Consider the following 18222-nt stretch of genomic DNA (forward strand, 5'->3'; position numbering starts at 1 on the left):
GGGGCTGGGCGCGGACTCCCACGCCTGCCCCGGAGCACGTGCAGGACAGAGGAGAGCCTGAGGAGGGCGCAGGGAGCGGGAGGGGCAGCGGGGGTCCCCGGGAGGGGGCGCGGGAGGTGGGGTTTTAAAGCAGGTGTAGGAGTCTGGCCCCTGCCCAGCGGCTGCCGGCCCTGTGGGGGCTCCAGGCCACTCTCCCTGCCCCCTCCCCGGCCGCGCACCTCCTGGTCCCCTGGTCCCCCCTGGTCCCCTCCCCAGGTACCCACAGGGTCTCTGCCTGGCATCCTCTGTGGGTGGGCCTTGGGCCTCAGTTTCCTTATCTGTAGAAGGGGAGCCAGTGCATCACAGGGGGTCACAGATGAGGCGGCGCGGCTCTGAGTGCGGAACACCCCGGCTGCTGCCATCCAGGTGGGGGGCGCTGCGACATGGGGGCCCCCAGGACAGGTCCTGCAGGGCACGGGTGTCAGGGGGAGCCGTGCCCAGCAGAGGCGGCAGCAGTGGTGCCCAAGCCTGCGCCCTGCGCCCCTGCCGCAGCCTGCGGGGCCCTGGGTGTCCTCGGCCTGTCCAGCCACCTGACTCTAGGGACACTCGGGGACGGAGGAGAGGATGCGATGTCCCGAGGCCCCGGTCCCAGCAGCCCTCCCAGCGCGCTGTCCGCCGGGCCGCGAAGACCTCCTTCCCTTAGACCGCAGTTCACCCCGACTTGAGATGACCTTTGTCGGATCCCAGAGCGGCGTGGACCGGCCTGGGCAGGCGTGGGGGTTCCTGCTCGGGTAGGTTGTCGACCCGGAGCTGCCGGTGTGGGTGCGGGGTGCGGGGTGCGGGGAGCACGACGACCTCGGGCAGCAAACGGCGTGACCTGGCGCCGTGCGGGCTTCTCTCCGGGGAGGCTGGGACGCAGTGTTGGCCGGTGGCCGGCTACCTGCCGCCCGCGACGGACACCGTCCTCTTTCACTTCTTGTGATGTGGCCTAGAGCTTAAAGCCACGTGTGTGCTCAGCCTCCCGTCTCTGTGGCCGGCGGCCTCCTCTGGATCCTGGGCCAGATCCGGATTCCAGAATCTTTTTTTTTTTTTTTTTGGTATGACCCTTGCGCTCACGATGTTTTTTACCTTTTTAAGTGGTTGAAAAGAATCCTCTCGTGCAGGCGCGGAAACCACATAATACTAAAGTTTTGTCATCCCCCCCTCCGGCGTCCGGTCATTCACGGCCGCCGCGTGTCACCGTGGTCCGCGGACACTCCCTGGGCTCCGAGGCCGAGAATGCCGGCTTTTTCGGCTTTTTTACAGAAGATCGTTTGCCGGCCTGGGTTCCGGACACTCAACCTCCCGGCACCCAAGAAAGCCAGACTCAGACATCCCAAAGCTCAAAACTCAAAATCCCGGGATCCGGAAGCTTAGGATATTAGGACATTATAACATATAATATTATTCCGATATTACTATGTCGGAACTGGCCTGAGGGAGGACCCGAGACCTCGGGAATCACATAACTCCGTGGGAGTCCCCGCCCTGAGCGCCCCCACTTGGAGCCTGGGTTCAAGTCCCGACGCCCCAGCGGGCCGGGGGACCCTACGGGGCGGGGACACCTGGCTCCTGGGGCCTCCTCTCCTTCTGGAAGGCCCCTTAGCGCCCTTAGATGTGCCGCCAGCGCGGAACAGGTGAATCCGTGTGACGCAGTCGGAGCAGCGCAACTTGAGATAAGGGGTCGCGTCAACACGTGTTAATAGGTTAGGAATTTGGGCTCTGGGTGGGAGCCCGGCAAGGGGGCCTGGGAGGTCAGGGGCTGCCTTCCGCCCTGACCCCGGGACCCGGGACCCGGGACCCGCTCCTCCGTCCAGGACTGACCCCTGGGGGGGCCGCAGGGGGTGTCAAATGATGCAGGGCTGCGGGGGGGGGGGTCCCCCAGGTCGTCGGGTGGGACCCGGGTGATGCCCGCGGGCCGGGAGGCCACAGCTGGAGGGTCCCCGGCGCGGGGTTGGGGGCTGCAGTGCAGCAAGGCCCCGGGCCCTTCCCCTCAGTGTGGGGCCGCGGGACCCAGCTCGGCTCCCCTGGGGGCCTTGGTGCCTGCGGGGTGGGCTCCCCTCGCCTGCCCGCTTCTAGGACTGCGTCGGGGCCTCCCCCTCGCGTGGCCAAAAATATGGAACGCTTCACGAATTTGCGTGTCATCCTTGCGCAGGGGCCATGCTAATCTTCTCTGTATCGTTCCAATTTTAGTATATGTGCTGCCGAAGCGAGCACGCACCCGAAGTGTCGCGCACAGCTATTTAAAGTGCAAAAATGAAATGACTTTACAGTTAGGCTCACTCTGTGTATCCGCATTCGCCGCGATTTTCCCGCACCTCCATGTAAGTGAGTATCTCCTGGTGTCCTGCTTGCTTTGGGTGTCTCTGGCCGCGCCCAAACCCTCAAATGTGGCCTCATGCGATCCCCCAAGTATGGCTTGGCAGCCGCGAAGGCTTCTGGGAGATGATATGCAAAACACCCGGACCGGACGCAGCCCCGCCCCTGGCCCGGAGAGAGGGCGGGGCCGCCGTGGGCGGGCCGCCGGCATCCCAGCGTTCCCCGCGGGCGCAGGGGAGCCGCTCTTGCCGGCGCGGCGACTCGCTGGCGTCAGCAGAAGCCGCGGAGGCGGAAGATGGCGGCGGCGGCGGCGACCGGGCGTCGGTGAGCAGCGCGGCCACGGCGAGGACGGCCGATGGCGGCCGGGAGGCGCCCTCGGGGACCCGCGGGCCGTTAGGGCGCGACGCTGGGCGGCATGTCGGAGCACGCGGCGCCCGGGGCCCCGGGGCCCGGGCCCAACGGCGGCGGCGGCGGCGGCGGCCCGGTCCCCGCGCGCGGGCCTCGCACCCCCAACCTCAACCCCAACCCTCTCATCAACGTGCGCGACCGGCTCTTCCACGCGCTCTTCTTCAAGATGGCTGTCACCTACTCGCGGCTCTTCCCACCCGCCTTCCGCCGTCTCTTCGAGTTTTTCGTGCTGCTCAAGGTGACCGACGCCCCGACCCCTGACCCCTGACCCCTGACCCCAGCGGCCGGACCCCTGTCCCGGGTCTGCGACCTCTGACCCCGCCCCCGCCGAGGCAGCGGGCCCTCCCGCTCCGGGCCCTTTAACCTTGCGGTCGGAGGCCCCTGCCCCCGCGCTGCCCGCCCGCGCCCCGGCCTCCCCTCCGGCCGCGCGACCCGGGCCCAGATCTTGGGTTTCCCCGAGCCCCGGGGCTTCCTCCCCTGCCAGGGCACGCCCCGTGCCCACCTCGGTGCGCTGGAAGCCCCTCCCCGTTCCGCCTTCACCTGCGCCTAGTCCCGGGCTCCCAACCCCGCCCCCTCCGCTTAGACCCTCGGGAGCGTGACCTGGGGCAGGACGCCCTGGGCGCAGCCAGCTCTGCTGCCTTAGCAGGCGGCCTGTCCGAGCCTCGTCGCTCAGGGGGGCTGGCCCCGGCCTAGGTCCTGGGGAGGGGTCTCAGAGAAGGTTCTGGGTTCCTGAGCAGAGTGGTGGTCCGGGCTTGGGCAGCCGCCCATCTCGTCTCCGTCAGTGCTGCGGCACTAGGGCTGGGGATGCTGAGATGCCCCGTGACCTTTGGGCCCCTTGTCTGCAGAGGGGGCTGAAGCTGGCACTCGGGGCACTGGGAGTCCTGGCCAGACCAGGTTGTCAGGAGCCGGTGGCACTTTGGGGTCTGGTGGACAGGGCGCAGTCACAGCCACCCCACAGCGCGGGCTGCCGGTCTACGGGAAGTCCCCTGGCCTGCGAGACTGCCGGATGCTGCGCGGAGCCCCCAGAGCATCCCCAGCCCCTGTGTGGGCGATGCCCCCCGGTGGAGGGGGCACTGCCTTCCGCAGAGGATCAGGAGCTCAGCCCTCGCCAGGAGCAGGTCCTGGTCGCCTCCGTCCTGCCCTGCCGCCTCCTGACTTGGGAGCAGATGGTGTGTTTGGGCCAACCCGGCGTACAGCCGTCCCTGGTGTCGTAGTCAGGTGTCTTGGCGGCTCTTGTGCCCGCACCAGGATCTGTGGGGTAAAGCCTGGAGGCCTCGTGTACCTCGTGCATCTGCCCGACCCCTGGTGCCGCTCGCGTCGCTCGTCTGCATAGTGCAGGCTGGGACCCGCCGATTTGTGAGGTGACTGCAAGTTCCGGAAAGCTCCACGCCTTTGCTTCCTGCCTGCCCAGTTTCCGAGCTCAGTGCGGAGATCGAGGTCCCTTCGTGGACTTCCTCACGGCTGCCTCTTCCTGTGCTGCCTGTTCAGCTAAGCTCGCGGCCAGGAGCCAGCCCAGCCCCCCAGGGCCCCCAGGGCTGTGAGAGGCAGTGGCTGGGGCCCGGGTTCTGGCAGCCTTGGCTTCCGCCTCTCCTGGTTTTCCTGGCATCGAGGGCAGACCAGGACCTCCGAGCCATGGAGCAGTCACACTAGCTGCACCAACCTGTCCGGTCGGACTCAGAACCGTGGACAGCTAGACCCTGCAGCTGCTGAGCGATGCCTGTAGGGTAAGGGGGGCTCTGACTTTAAGTGCCTTAGCCACTCCTCCCGCTCTGAAGAGTGGAGGTGACCCTCGGGGTCACTGTGATGTGTGTTAGGTGTGTGAGGGCCCCAGGGTCCTTGCTGTGAATGGGAGTCCGTGAACACCTCCTCTGTGCCACAGCACAGAGAGCAGAGCAGGAGTGGCCAAGTGGGGCAGGGTCTGTGTGAGATCAGCAGCCTCAGGCCTCGGGAGACAGCAGAGAAGCATGTGCAAAGGCACCGGGGCTGGCAGGTCAGCAAGGCCAGTGGGGCTGGAGGCATGGGGTCACATGGGGCAGTAGAGATTGAGGGGCTGCAGGTACCCATGCAGGGCTGGCTGCTGCCTGGCCTGGACAGGTATGGGTGTCGTAGGTCTCTGGAGGCACCAAAGCTGCGTCTGACCCCCTGTTTCTAATGGGGAAACTGAGGGAAGACCAAGGAAGGCCTTGTCAGGTAGGGTGGGCGGTCCTGGCCCTGTCTCTAGGGACCTCTCTGCTTAGTCGAGGGCAATAGACCTGGGGCTTTCAGGCAGGAGAAAGAAGCTGGTGTGGAGACCCCCTCGCGGAGCTGCTGGAGAGGGCACCAAGGTGACACTGCGGCCCTGGAGGCCCCTCAGGAGGATCACACACGTTGGCGCCACCAGCCCGCCTCAGTTCTGTGAGCTTCCTCGGTAGGATAGGTCGCTCACACTGTACTCGGTCGTTTGGAGGTGTGTCCTGTGCTGTCCTCTCCCTCTGGGACCCAGCTTCTGTCTAAGGTGTTCTTTGGGTTTAATTCCCGGCTCCACCTCTTCTGACCATGCAGCCTTTGCCTTGGTTTTCCCGTCTGCACACTGGGGTGGAGGCAGATGCATGTGTGACCCTGGGAGGAGTGCCCGGACATCCCCTGGCACCAGGCCACACTGCGCGTCAGGCCTCTCTCAGATCTGTGGACATCTGGGCCTGGAAAGTGCAGCCTAGTTCGGGGCACAGCTGTGGCCACCTCCTGAGGCTGCCTTGGGTCCCGTTCCTCCCGTCTCCAGCTTGGCAAGCTGCAAACACGATATTGGGGAGAGGGGCTGGGCCCTGTGGGAGGCTCTGCAGGCATGTGGGGCCCCAGCTGGCCTTCCACGCTGCCATCCAGGCATGGGCTCCAGCGCTCTTGTCACTGCAGCACCTGCCGTGACCTGAGCACCTGGGGCTCCAGGGCGGCTTGGGCTCTGCTCAGGGGTCTGTAGTGTCCACATCACCGTCCCGCAGGGGCACATCTGGAGAGGAGGCTTTGGAGTCAGCGGGTGGGCCCTGGCTTCAGGCGGAGCTGGGCCCGGATCGCAGCAGCGTGCTCAGACACGGAGCTTCTCCGTCCCCTGGCCCCGCATCCCCCTGGCTGGGATGAGAGCATGGGGTGTCTGCCCCGTGCAGGGCCCGTGGTCCACGATGGCACGGCAGCACGTACAGGGCTTTTGGCAGAGCACAGAAGGGACAGGGCCGTGGCATCCCTGCTGCTGGCCATGTGGCCGCGAGTAGCCGGTGTGTTGGAGGCTGCACTGGCCTGAGGAGACACAGCCCCTGGGGTCTCCAGCTCCTTGCACCCACTTCTCTCAGAACCGTCACGTCGGGCCAGCTGGGCCCTTTTCCCAAGGGCTGGGGTGGTGGCGGGTACACAGTTGTGATGCCTGGACGCGGCATCCTGTCTGGGGGAGTGACCCTTGGCCAAGGCCTCGGAGAAGGGCAACCATCAGACCGTGAGGGGGGCTCAGGGGGAGGGATGGCCCTTTTGATGCACCTACAAGGCAGCAGAGGTGCTGTTGGTGGGGCGTCGCAGGGTAGCCGCTCACCCCCCCCCCCTCCTTCCACGCTGCTGACAGCAGGCAAGTCTGAGGGGGATGGGGGGAGCAGCTCCCCTGGCCCCACCCACCCTTGCCAGGAGCCCCCTGCCCCATGTCCCTGGGGGCAGGGTCACCCTGGGCGAGAGCTGCACGGTCCCTATTTTACAGATGGGGACACTGCCTCCCAGAGACGCAGCAGGTTGCCCTGCCAGCGCGGGAGGGGTCGGGCCAGGCAGGCTGTGTGTAGCTGGGAGGTCAGGGCAGCGCGTGAGGCTGCTGGGCAGGCCCGAGCCTGTCTGACCGGACCCCACGCGGGGGAGAGGCCGCCCCACTGGCTCCGGGCCATTCCGGGGCCTCCCCGGGAGCGGGCTCGGCACAGCGCCTCCTGAGCAGGGCCTCAGGGTGCCTGGGCCTCCGCGCTGACCGGCTCCCGCCCGCAGGCGCTGTTCGTGCTCTTCGTCCTGGCCTACATCCACATCGTCTTCTCACGCTCGCCCATCAACTGCCTGGAGCACGTGCGGGACAAGTGGCCCCGGGAGGGCATCCTGCGTGTGGAGGTCCAGCACAACTCGAGCCGCGCGCCCGTCTTCCTGCAGTTCTGTGACGGCGGCCGTCGCGGCAGCTTCCCCGGCCTGGCCGTGGAGCCGGGCAGCCCCGAGCCGGAGGAGGAGGAAGAGGAGGAGCTGGCCGTGGACATGTTCGGGAACACCTCCATCAAGGTGAGCGGCACCCGGCCCGGCCCCTGGCTCGACTGGGCCTGCTGGTCTTGGGGCGGGACTGTGGCGGGCAGGGGCAGGGCCTTGGGCCGTTTCCCAGCCCTTCCTGGAAAGGGATTGGCCCCTTTGTGGGGACGCTTCCTAGGAGCTTGAAGCCGGTCTTGCCTGTCCTAGACAGGTGGCCACCTGTGGGGTGGTGAACGCCCTGTCACCAGAGACGTGCAGGTGGCTGCCAGCACGGGCAGGGGTCAGGCGGATGTGCGGCGCCCACGGTCTGCAGGGAAGGACTTGCTCAAGCAGCGAGAGGCTAGGGGGTCCCGTGGTTGGTGCAGACCCTTCCCTAGAGATGGCCACTCAGGAGCGTGGCTGGCGTTAGGGTGGAGCATTTGGGTGTAAGGAGTGGGGTGTTAGGAGCTGGGTGGAGGGTGTCCCCGTGGAGGCTGGAGGTCACAGCTGCAGGGGGTGGAGTGCGGGGCCCTGCAGTCAGCTGACCCCTTCCTCTTGGCACTCCGCAGTTCGAGCTGGACATTGAGCCCAAGGTGTTGAAGCCACCGGGCGGTGCCGAGGCCCCAAATGACAGCCAGGAGCTCCCCTTCCCAGAGACGCCTACAAAAGGTACACACCGCAGGCACCCGGCCCGCACATTCAGGGGAGCGGGTGACCCTCCATCTGGAGGTTGTGAGTTCGAGTCTTGTTCTTCGTTTCTACTTTTTAAAGGTTTTATTTGTGTACGTGTGTGTCTGTACAGTGTACGTATTCCAGGAGTGAGCAGAGCGTGTGCACAAGTGGGGGGCGGGGCAGAGAGAGAGAGACTCCCTGCTGAGCACAGAGCTGGACAGGAATGCAGGGCTCCGTCCCAGCACCCCGAGATCATGACTTGAGTTGAAGTCAGACACCCAGTGAGCCACCCAGGCGCCCCTGGGCAGAGAGATTTCTTAAAAATCTTAAAAAACATAACAAACAAACAAAAATCTTAAAAAACAAAAAAAATACACGTTTCCTGGGCTGAACAGGTGTGTGCAGCAGGTCACATCGGGGTCACCACCTGGGGCCGCACCCCGATGCAGAGGGCCCAAGGGTCTGAGTGGCCATTGGTGCTGACCTGGGAGAATGGCCACTCTGCCTCAGTTTCCCCATCTATCAGCACACGGGGCCGTGACAGATGCCCTGGAGCCCCCAGTAACTGGTTTCCTTCTCTGGGAGCCTCATCTGTGAGAGGTGGGCAGGGGTCATGGGGGCTCTGAAAGTCCCATGTGGTTTGTGTGATGCATGCAGGTGCTCCACCAGCCTCCCCAAGCCCTGAGCCGTGGGCGGGCCCTGCCTCTCCCCTCACTCCCCAGGGCCACCAGGAGTGCTCACCCAGCTCCTGAGGGAACAGGGCTAGGCCAGGGTTCTGAGGCTCACTGGGCTTGTCCCCACAGTATGGCCCCAGGACGAGTATGTGGTGGAGTACTCCCTGGAGTATGGCTTCCTACGGCTGTCACAGGCCACGCGGCAGCGGCTCAGCATCCCCGTCATGGTGGTCACCCTGGGTGAGTGTCCCCTAGAGCGAGGCCGTGGGGCTCTCTGAGGTCTCAGGGTCTCTTGATAGGCTGCCTGGGGGTAGCCCGGAAGCACTGGGGTCCCAGGTCTGGGGGCTGTGTCTGCTCTCCCAGCTGCAGAAGCTTCCTCTCTCCTCGGCATCCTGGGGCGAGAGGGTCACAGTGCTGCTTGGGTGGGGGCCCTGGCCACACACCCACTCTGTCATTTGCCTGCCCACAGACCCCTCCCGGGACCAGTGCTTCGGGGACCGCTTCAGCCGCCTGCTGCTGGCCGAGTTCCTGGGCTACGACGACATTCTCATGTCCAGCGTCAAGGGCCTGGCGGAGAACGAGGAGAACAAGGGTTCGGCGGGCCCCAGCACCAGGTGGGGGCTGGGCGCAGGGCAGCGGCTGGGCAGGCGCTCATGGCCTCCCCCCTACCTCCGAGCAGGCTTCCTGCGCAACGTGGTGTCTGGTGAGCACTACCGTTTCGTGAGCATGTGGATGGCGCGCACGTCCTACCTGGCGGCCTTTGTCATCATGGTCATCTTCGTGAGTGCTGCGGGGACAGGCGGGCGGGGCGGGGTGTGCGGGGTTCGGCGGCGCCGCCCTGAGGCAATCCTGCGGCCCTCGCTTGCAGACCCTCAGCGTTTCCATGCTGCTCAGATACTCCCACCACCAGATTTTTGTCTTCATTGGTGAGTGTCCCTGCTGGCCGGTCAGCCGGGTGGGAGGGGTGGGCTCAGCCCCAGGCCCGGGAGGCCCCCTGCCCACCCCACCCAGCCGCCGGGCACCTCACCCGGTCTGCCCGCCCGCCGCTCTCTGCCCGCAGTGGACCTGCTGCAGATGCTGGAGATGAATATGGCCATCGCCTTCCCCGCGGCGCCCCTGCTCACTGTCATCCTGGCCCTTGTAGGTGAGGACGCCCCGCCCCCGCCCCGGCGGACCCGCCCCCTGCCCCGCCCCCGGCGGCCCCGCCCTCCCAGCGGCCCCACCCACCGGCCCCGCATCCCCGCAGGGATGGAGGCCATCATGTCGGAGTTCTTCAACGACACCACCACGGCCTTCTACATCATCCTCATCGTCTGGCTGGCCGACCAGTACGATGCCATTTGCTGCCACACGAACACCAGCAAGAGGCACTGGCTGCGGTGAGCACCAGGGTCCGTGGGGGGCTGGGGCGGGGGCATTGGGTGGCGCCTCACTGTCCTCCCTGCAGGTTCTTCTACTTGTACCATTTCGCCTTCTACGCCTACCACTACCGCTTCAACGGGCAGTACAGCAGCCTGGCCCTGGTCACCTCCTGGCTCTTCATCCAGGTGAGGGGACCGTGCACCTGGGGCCCGGCCTGTTGAGGGTTCTGTGGAAGTGGGGTTCTGGCTCTGGGTGCTGGCCTGACTCAGAGCCCACCCCAACCCCTCCAGCATTCCATGATCTACTTCTTCCACCACTACGAGCTGCCTGCCATTCTGCAGCAGATCCGAATCCAGGAGATGCTGTTACAGACCCCGCCACTGGGCCCCGGGGCCCCCACGGCGCTTCCGGATGACCTGAACAACAACGGGGGTGCCCCAGCCACCATCCCCGACCCTGCTGGCCAGCCCCCCGCCCTGGGCCCTGGCTTGCCAGGCACTGGTGGGGGCCCCGGGCCTGTGGCTGAGGCACCCAGCTCTCTGGTGGCTGCGGCGGCTTCAGTGGCGGCGGCAGCCAGCGGTGACCTGGGCTGGATGGCAGAGACGGCCGCCATGATCACAGACGCCTCCTTCCTGTCTGGCCTCAGTGCCTCCCTCCTGGAACGGCGGCCCGCTGGTCCGCTGAGCCCTGGTGGGGGGTTGCCCCGAGCTCCCCAGGACAGTGCCCCCTCCAGCAACTCCCTGGCACATGACACAGCGCTCCCAGCTGCCGGGGTGAGTGGGCCCAGTTCTGCACCCACAACCCCAGTGGACCCACCCCCAGAGGTCGGTTCCTGAGCCTTGGGCAGCTGACCACCCCGTCCCTGGCCATGCAGGCCCACTGGGTGTGACCCGGCTGGAGCCCTCGGGTGTCGGGGAGGCTGTCCCGGTGGTTCTAGGGACTGGCCAGCGCCTTGGGTGGTGTCGGGGTCCATCAGGTTGGCCCAAAGGAGGGTTCCTCTTCCCCTATGTGGGGCCTGCCGGAGGCCTGTTCCTGCTGTTAGTGGTGGGCCCCCTCAGCCAGCGAATCGAATCAAGGCAGGCCACAGAGAGGGGGGGTGGGGACTCCATGGAAGGTTCTGGAGAGGGCTGGTGAACCGTGTGGAGTGAGCTGTCCCTTGGCAGCAGAGCCGGACAAGTCTCTACTAAGGTGAACGCCGGTGGGGGCCACCCTCGCTGTCCCGGCCCGCTCGGCTGGTGCTCCATCATGCTCAGTGCCTTTTCCACGGCCCCTGACCCCCGGTGTGTGTACCAGGGCTGGGGTCCCGGGAGGGCAAAGTCCACGCCTTGGGCTTGGGGATGCGGTGGCCAGGCGTGGGGGTCCAGCCCTGCTGGGGTGGGAGTGGGACAGGGCTGGTGGCCAAACTAAATCACTCGGTGAGGAATGCAGAAGAGCGCTCATTCCATTCTATTTAATTGCAGTGTACAAAATTGTGTTTGTATATAGAATAAACTGTTGACAGCGGCGGGGCAGCGTCCGTGCGCCGGGCAGGGAGGGCCGGGGTGGGTCACCGCGCCGCTTCCGGTGCCTCGGAGCCGGCGTGCAGCGGGGGCGGGTCGCGGGGCTCGTCCCCCAGCTGGGCCAGCAGCTGTCCCCGCCGCACCAGGGCCTGGCGGAGGCGCTCCCGCGCGTCCTCGATGCGCTGCCGCAGCTCCTCCAGCTCGCCGGGCCGCGGAGGGCCCGAGGGCGGCGCAGCCGGCAGGCGGCCGTTGGAGCAGAGCCACACGGGGCCGTCCGGCGCCGCGGCGGCCACCGTGGGCTCCAGTAGGAACCGCACGCGCCGCTCCTTCGCCGTGGCCCGGCGCGCTCGCGTCCAGCTCCCCGGGCCCGCAGGGGCCGCCGGGGTGTCCTGCCGCTCCTCCGCCCTGCGGATGTCGGGGTACGGGGCTGGTCGTTTTCCGGGGTCGGGGTCCCCCGTGGGGAGGGCCGGCATGGGGGCTGCCGGCAGAGCTGTGGGGCTGGGGAGGGGCCCCAGGGCCTTTACCTCGGCTCCGGCTCCTCCTGGCCTTCCGGCGGCTCCGTGTTCAGGGCGCGGTGGATTCTCTACACGCGCAGACAGAGGTCGTGGGGTCAGACAGAGGCCGTGGGGTCACAGTCGCCCCGCCCCCGCCTGCCCGCTCGGCCCCTCACCTGGCTCGTGTGCAGCCAGTACTGCAGCTTGTTGCCCCTCCGGATGCGCGGGAGCACCAGGCGGTAGAAGACGTGCTCGCCCAGAGAGCTGAGCACGGCGCTGCCCAGCCCCAGGCACAGCAGCACGAAGAGTCCGGAGAAGTGGTAGATGCCCACCTGCAGCGTCTGGGGGCACACGTGGGCACGAGCCCTTCGCGGGGAGCCCCGGCTGGGGGCACACTGGGCAGAGGGGCGCCTGCGGCCGCCGAGTGATTGGGAGCCAGGAGTCCCCCCAGACAACGCGGGGGCTGGGCTTCGGTGGGGGAATAGGAGTGCGCCCGCCCGGCTCGGCCCGCGCGGGCTCGGGGCCCCCAGGCCCGCCCCGCCCCGGCCCCCCCACCTCTGTCACGGCGAGGACGCGCTTCCCACAAGGCACCATCTTGTACCACTTGTCGTGCAGCAAGTCGATGAAACCGGAGGACTTGTAGCGGCTGATGAACTCGGACAGGTTGGAGGTGAGTGGCGAGTTTTGAGGGAGTCCGATGCCGTAGCCTGGGGGCCAGGGGTTGGGTCAGGACACTGCGCCAGAGGAGCCTCCCCAGGGCCCCTGGTCCCAAAGACCCTCACCCTCCATGGCGAAAGGCTTGCCCACGGTCAGCAGTTTACAGTCCGCGTCGATGGAGACTTCGTAGTCGAGGAGCGACTTGTCCATGATGAAGGCGTTGAGCTTGGGGGGGTCGCTCCTGCGGGGGATCGGGCAGTGGGACGAGCGGCCGCGCCCCGTAGACCCCGGCTCCAGGTGTCCCCCGAGGACCCCGCCCCCGGTCCTGGCCGGCCCCGCCCCCAGACCCCGCCCTGTGCAAATGCTCCGCCCCTGGCACCCCGCCCCGCGCACAATGCCCCGCCCACTCAGGCTCCGCCCCTGACTCCGCCCCCGGCGCCCCGCCCCATCAGGCCCCGCCCCCGCCCCGCCCCCCGGGCCTCACGTGAGCATGGCGACGCCGCGGGGCGTGGTGGGCGCGCTGTGGCGCCGCATGTGCGCGTGCAGGTCGGGGAAGCTCTTCTTGATGTAGGCCTCGGCGCTGCTCTCCCACACGGTGCCCACGCGGAAGCCCTGGGACGGGTGGTGCAGCTGCGGGGGCGGCTGGTCAGCGGGGCGCGCTCGGCCTGGCCCCGGCCCCGGGTCTCGCCGGCTTCTCCCGCCCCACCCGCCCCACCCGCCCCACCCGCCGGGATTGCCGGGGCGAGCCGCCCTTCTAGGCCCAGCCCCGGCCGCGCCCTCGTGCCCCGCCCCCCGGGCCCCACCCCTGCCTCCCGCGCCCTCGGCCCGGCCGCCGCGCCCTCGGAACACCAGCCCCAGTCGGACGGAGCCTCGAGCGGGACCGTCTGGAACCTTCCGAGGAGGGGACCCCTGGGCGCGAGCTGTCGTCGGCGCAGCACTTGGAGCTCGTTAACCAGCTCGGGTGGCCACGTGGGGAGGCGAGGCCCGAGCCCGCGCTGGCTGTGGCCTGGGTGACGCGCCCTGGGGGTCGCTCCTGCACGAAGTTCGCGGAGAGGCAGGCGGGGAGGACGCTCCCTGCGGGGTCTGTGGTCAGGACCCACGTTCAAACACGGGGGGGGGCAGCTGGGATGGGGACCCTGGTGGCGGGAAGGCGTCCAGGGCGCGCAGGGCGACATGCCCGGCAATCCCGCGGCTGGGGCGGGGATTTGGAGCGGGACAGTGGGTTCGTTCCCGGTTCTCCTTGCTCCCTGCTCAGGAATATTGAAAGTGTTTCATTAAATAAGAGAAACGGGAAGCCTGGGGGCCACCTCTGCTGTGCCCACAGCCCTCGGGGGCTCCGGGTGGGCAGGCGGGGACGTTCTGTCTCTGTTTAGACACCCTGCCGGTGCCCCTGCGTGTCCCCTCCTCACCCTCCTCTCCTCCACGCTGCCTGTGCCCCGGCCCTTGCACCTGCTGTGCCTTCTCTGCCAGCGTTCCTCCGTGATGTCTACATAGAGGTCCCTGGAATGTCACCCCCCCACCAGGAATTCCCATTTGAGAAGCCGGCCCCCCTGGGGCTCCCTGTTATTTTCTCCCTGGCACCCCGTAGCCATCTCACACCCCACCTGGTCGCTTCTCTAGATCCCTGATGCCTCCCCCTGCGGTTTGGGGATCGGCACCCATTTGGCCCCAGCTGGGCCCCGGGCGCCTGGCACATGCACTCCAGGTGCTCAGTGTTTCCGGGAGCAGGAGGCCGCACGCGGCGGCGTCTTGGGACGGGAGCTGGGGCAGTGGGTGACCCCCCGGCTGGGAGCCCTGGGCCCCGCAGCTGCCCACCTTGGGGTCATGGATTCCCGACAGTTCCAGGAAAGTCTTGTCCCCGACCATGACGGCGGCCAGGTTGGCCGTGTAGCTGGACAGCACCAGCAGGCAGAAGATGGCCCAGAGGTTCATGAGGAGGCGCCCCGTGGGGCACTTGGGCGTCTTGCTGGACACCGTGCGCCCGAAGAGGATGGCGTAGCAGAGGTTGAGGGCCGAAGAGTAGGAGAACACGGTGGCGCGGTTCCGGCCGCGGGGCGTGAGGCCGTAGGGGCTGCGCCACTCGTACAGGGTGAGGAAGAGCGCCGTGAGGTGCAGCGCCGCGAAGACGCCCAGCCACATGGACCAGTGCAGCGGCCACGTGAAGGCGCCGATGGGCGACGCCGTGTCCCGGGCCCGCACCATGATGCCCAGGCTGGTGGAGAAGAAGGGGCTGCTGAAGTCCAGCACCTGGGAGCGGGCCGAGTTGATGCTGAAGCTGGTGACCGCCATGTGGGCCCTGCCGGCCAGCAGGTCGCCCACCAGGCCCGTCCAGCGGCCGTCGCGCAGGGCCCCGTACTTGCCGTCGCCCACGATGTACAGCTCGAAGTCGAACGGCGTGTCCTCCGCCAGGCGCTCCAGCAGGTCGATGCAGTAGCCGTAGCAGCACTTGCGCAGCGCGCGCGGCGCCGAGCCGTTGGCCAGCGCGGCGAACAGCGCGTCCAGGGCGGCCGAGTCGTTGGTGCCCGGGGCCAGGCACAGCTGCCCGGCGGGGCACTGCCCGTCCTCATCCGGCTCCCGCGCGAACACGAACGGATGCTCCACCAGCGTCACCACGCGCAGCTTGGGCCGGGCCCGGGCCCCCGGGGACAGTGGGGGCTGCGCGGCTGCGCCCCCCGGCTCTGGCTCCAGGCGCCCGGCCCGCCAGCTGCCCACCGTGGCCCAGGCGGGGGCACCCAGCGGGTCCCGGCGCAGGCTCCACACGCGGAAGCGCCGGGACACGTGCACCTGCGAGGAGCCGCTCACCCACACCGGCCCCGTGCGGCCCTCAAAGGACGTGTTGGCCAGGAACCTGGGGGGCAGGGGGCAAAGGTCAGGGGGCGGGGAGGAGCCCTGGGCAAGCCCTCTGCCCTCGGCCCCGCCAGCCAGGTGTGTTCACCCTCCAGGGCTCGGCCTGGCCGCTCCCGCCAGCCTCCCGGTCCCCTTGCCCTGCCCGTCGTGTTGCTCCCGAAGCCCCGTCCCCCAAGTCCCCGGCTCCGGCTCTGCTTCCACCTCAGGGACACAACCTGCTCTCCGTATACAGCAAGTGCCCAATAACGGTGCCCGTCTGGACTCGGAGGCAGGCGTGAGTCCACAGGACGCTCACCGGGCCAGGAGGCGGCCTGGGGACTCGGGCCCAGCCGGCTGCGGGTCGTGGCAGTTGCCCGACGTGGACAGGAGGCCGCGCTCCGGCTCCGCACGGGCTGCGCTGCTCAGGGCTCGCGCCACCAGCTCCACGGCGTCGTGGACGGCGGCCTCCAGCGGGGGGCGCGCCACCTCGCCCAGTGCCAGCAGCCCTGGGGGCAGCCCCTCGGTGGGCAGTGCCTCGGCGCTCAGCGGGGTGCCCAGCAGCCAGCGGGGCCCGGGGGGCGCGGCCTGCAGCACCCGCCGGGCTCGGGCCAGGGGGCAGCCCAGGAGCACGGCCGTAGGGGCCGGGGCCGCGCCGCTGGGTGAGGTCCCCAGGGGGGCCAGGCGGGCCTGCAGCCCCGCGTCGCCTGCGTCTGGCCGACTCAGGTCCAGCACCAGCTCCGGGGCCCGGCCGGCGCGGGCTGTCCAGAGCGCCACCAGGCCGCCGGGGTCCCGCACGCGGCACAGCGCCAGGCTGACGGCGTCCGAGGCGTGCGCGTGCAGCACGGCCACCAGCACGTCCAGCAGCGTCTCCAGGGGGCTGGCCCAGTCCAGCTGCAGGTGGAACGGGTTCTGGCAATGGGGTGGGCACAGTTAGGGCAGGCGACCCGTGGCCCACCGCACCCTTCCCACCGCCATCAGCAGGTGCTCCGAGAGGAGATGTCACCTCCAAAACGGCAGCGCGCCGGCCTCCAGCCCTCCCTGCCCTATACCCCCTTCATCTCCCTGCTGCCATCGGCACCGAGCCCAGCTCCTTGGCCTGACCTTCAGGGCCGACCCTCCTGGCTCTGGCCGCCCGGGTAGCGTCCCACTTTTGCATTCCCCAGCTACAATCCCTTTCCCCTGTATGCCCGCCAACTCCTACACATCCTGCAAAACCCAGCTCCGTTGCTCCTCCTCTCTGCAGACTTCCCCGGCAACCCTGGGCCTTGCGGGGCCTTTCTGAACCCAGAAAATTATCTTGGATTTGCTTCTAGCCTGGGGAGGCCGAGATGGCTTAGCGGACATCTCAGGTGGGCGCGGTGCGCAGGAGTCAGCCCCGGAGTCTGACCCGCCCGACCGCAGGCGCTCAGTTCCCGGGGGCGGCAGCAGAGGGCGCCACAGGCCCGGCTTTGGGCCCGCGTCCTCCCCACCGGGTCGCGGCAGGGGAGGGGCGTGGAGACCCCAGGCCTGTCCGGGTCGGCGTCTCCGCCCAGCGGGCAGGGGAGCCCGGCTGTGGGCTCCAGGGTGGATTTGGAGGGCGGGGGGCCCCGCGGTCCCCGCATCCCTACCTCCAGCCCCCCTCGCTGTCCTGGGCAGGGGGTCCTTCGGGGGGCACCACGGGGCACCCAGAGCCCTGTCTGTCACCCTGTCGCCTCCTTGTCCCATTTTGTACGTATTCGGGCCCAAATCCAGGCCCAGGGGTGCAACCAAGAAGCGAATAAGCCCCAGAGATGCGGCGGGTGCGGGACGGAGGGGCCTGAGTGCCAGCCGCCCGGGGGCTGGGAAGACCCTCCGCCCGCAGCCCCCGCCCCGCACCCTCTGCACCCCCACGTGGCGCAGAGACACCTGCTTCCCTTCCCCGCCCCGGCCCTGCCCTGGGAACTAGAGCGCCCCGCGCGGGAAGGGGACCCCGCTGCCCGCGGGACGGCCCCCGGCGAAGGCGCAGGGGCAGGGCGGCCGGGTCCGGGGCCTCCTGGGCGTCCCGGGAAGCCCGCTGCCCCCGCCCCCGTCCCCGCCCCCGCGGCGCCCCGGGGCCCCCTCGCCCGCCGCGCGCCCCGCGTACCGGGTCCCCGAGGGGCGCGCGCGCCTCCCGCCGCAGCACGCTCAGCACCGGGGTCCCCGCGGCGGCCGCCAGGAAGTGCAGCTGCAGCAGCTCGGGCCGCGCCTCGGGGAAGGCCAGCAGGGCCGCCACGCCCGGGGCCGCCAGCGCCCGGCACAGCCCGCGGGCCAGCGAGGCGGGGTCGCGCGCGGGGGGCGCGGCGGCCACCAGCTCCAGGCTCAGGTTGCGCGGCGGCCGCGGCTCCAGGGCGGCCCGGGCCAGGGCGGCGCGCACGCGGGCGCGGGCGGCGGGCGCGCGGGGCAGGAGGGCGCCCAGGCGCACGGAGCCCCCCGGGACGCCGCACGGCTGCGGGTGGCCCCCCGCGGGCCCGGGCCGCGGCCCCAGCGCCAGCCACAGCCACAGCCACAGCCACGGCCACGGCCACGGCCGCCGCGCCAACTCCATCCCAAAGTGGCCGGCGGCGCGGAGGAGGCGTCCCCGCCGGCGCGCCGCTCGCTGTCCCGGCCCGGGTGTCGGCGGCCCCCAGAGGAGGACCACGGCCCGGGGCGGGGGCGGGGGCGGGGGCGGGGAGTGGGTGGGGCCTCGGCCCGCCCCGCCCCGCGCACCCGAGCGCCCAGGCCGAGCACCCGCAAGGGATGAGGGGGCAGGAGCAGCCCCCACGCGCATCCCTGCCCCTCCCAGCCCGAGAACGTCGCCCGCTGCCGCCGGGGAAACTGAGGCCCGGGAAGCTCAGTCGGCCCCCGTGGTCACCCCACCTCCGGGTCTCCCTAGACCCGCGCCTTGGAGTGCGCTCTGCCCTCGCGTGCACCCTGGGGAGACCGAGGCAGACCACGCCTGATGGGAACGTGTGGCCAGCTCTGCCTCCCCGCTGCAGGCAGGGAACCTGGGGCAGAGGACTCCTCCTCACCCTGCGGGACCCAGCGCCACATGCCCCTGCTCAGGGAAACTCGCCCGCTTGTCCCCCTCCCCAGGCAGCGCCCCGGGCCTCC

General features: G+C 69.1%; 2 protein-coding genes and 1 non-coding gene across 3 annotated transcripts; 1 reads left to right on the plus strand and 2 right to left on the minus strand.

Moving 5' to 3' along the window:
- Positions 1 to 2128: 2128 nt before the first annotated feature.
- On the minus strand, positions 2129 to 2235 carry LOC144291283 (U6 spliceosomal RNA). The gene has a single exon (XR_013358591.1). It is a non-coding gene; the product is annotated as a U6 spliceosomal RNA (small nuclear RNA).
- A 502-nt stretch (positions 2236 to 2737) lies between these two features.
- On the plus strand, positions 2738 to 11162 carry TMEM259 (transmembrane protein 259). Its single transcript, XM_077860767.1, has 11 exons — positions 2738 to 2983; positions 6730 to 7008; positions 7521 to 7620; positions 8427 to 8537; positions 8767 to 8889; positions 8977 to 9077; positions 9166 to 9223; positions 9358 to 9441; positions 9544 to 9676; positions 9745 to 9844; positions 9950 to 11162. Exons 1-11 carry the CDS (start codon positions 2753 to 2755, stop codon positions 10493 to 10495), a joined length of 1866 nt encoding a protein of 621 aa, XP_077716893.1. The 5' UTR covers positions 2738 to 2752; the 3' UTR covers positions 10496 to 11162.
- GRIN3B (glutamate ionotropic receptor NMDA type subunit 3B) lies at positions 9546 to 17899 on the minus strand. Its single transcript, XM_077860864.1, has 9 exons — positions 17237 to 17899; positions 15452 to 16059; positions 14125 to 15157; positions 12794 to 12939; positions 12435 to 12550; positions 12208 to 12359; positions 11829 to 11993; positions 11683 to 11741; positions 9546 to 11563 (listed from the first exon to the last, which is right to left on the minus strand). Exons 1-9 carry the CDS (start codon positions 17897 to 17899, stop codon positions 11206 to 11208), a joined length of 3300 nt encoding a protein of 1099 aa, XP_077716990.1. The 3' UTR covers positions 9546 to 11205.
- Between the last annotated feature and the right edge of the window lie 323 nt (positions 17900 to 18222).

This window comes from Canis aureus, chromosome 19 (genome assembly GCF_053574225.1).
Source record: "Canis aureus isolate CA01 chromosome 19, VMU_Caureus_v.1.0, whole genome shotgun sequence".
NCBI classification, from domain to species: Eukaryota; Metazoa; Chordata; class Mammalia; order Carnivora; family Canidae; genus Canis; species Canis aureus.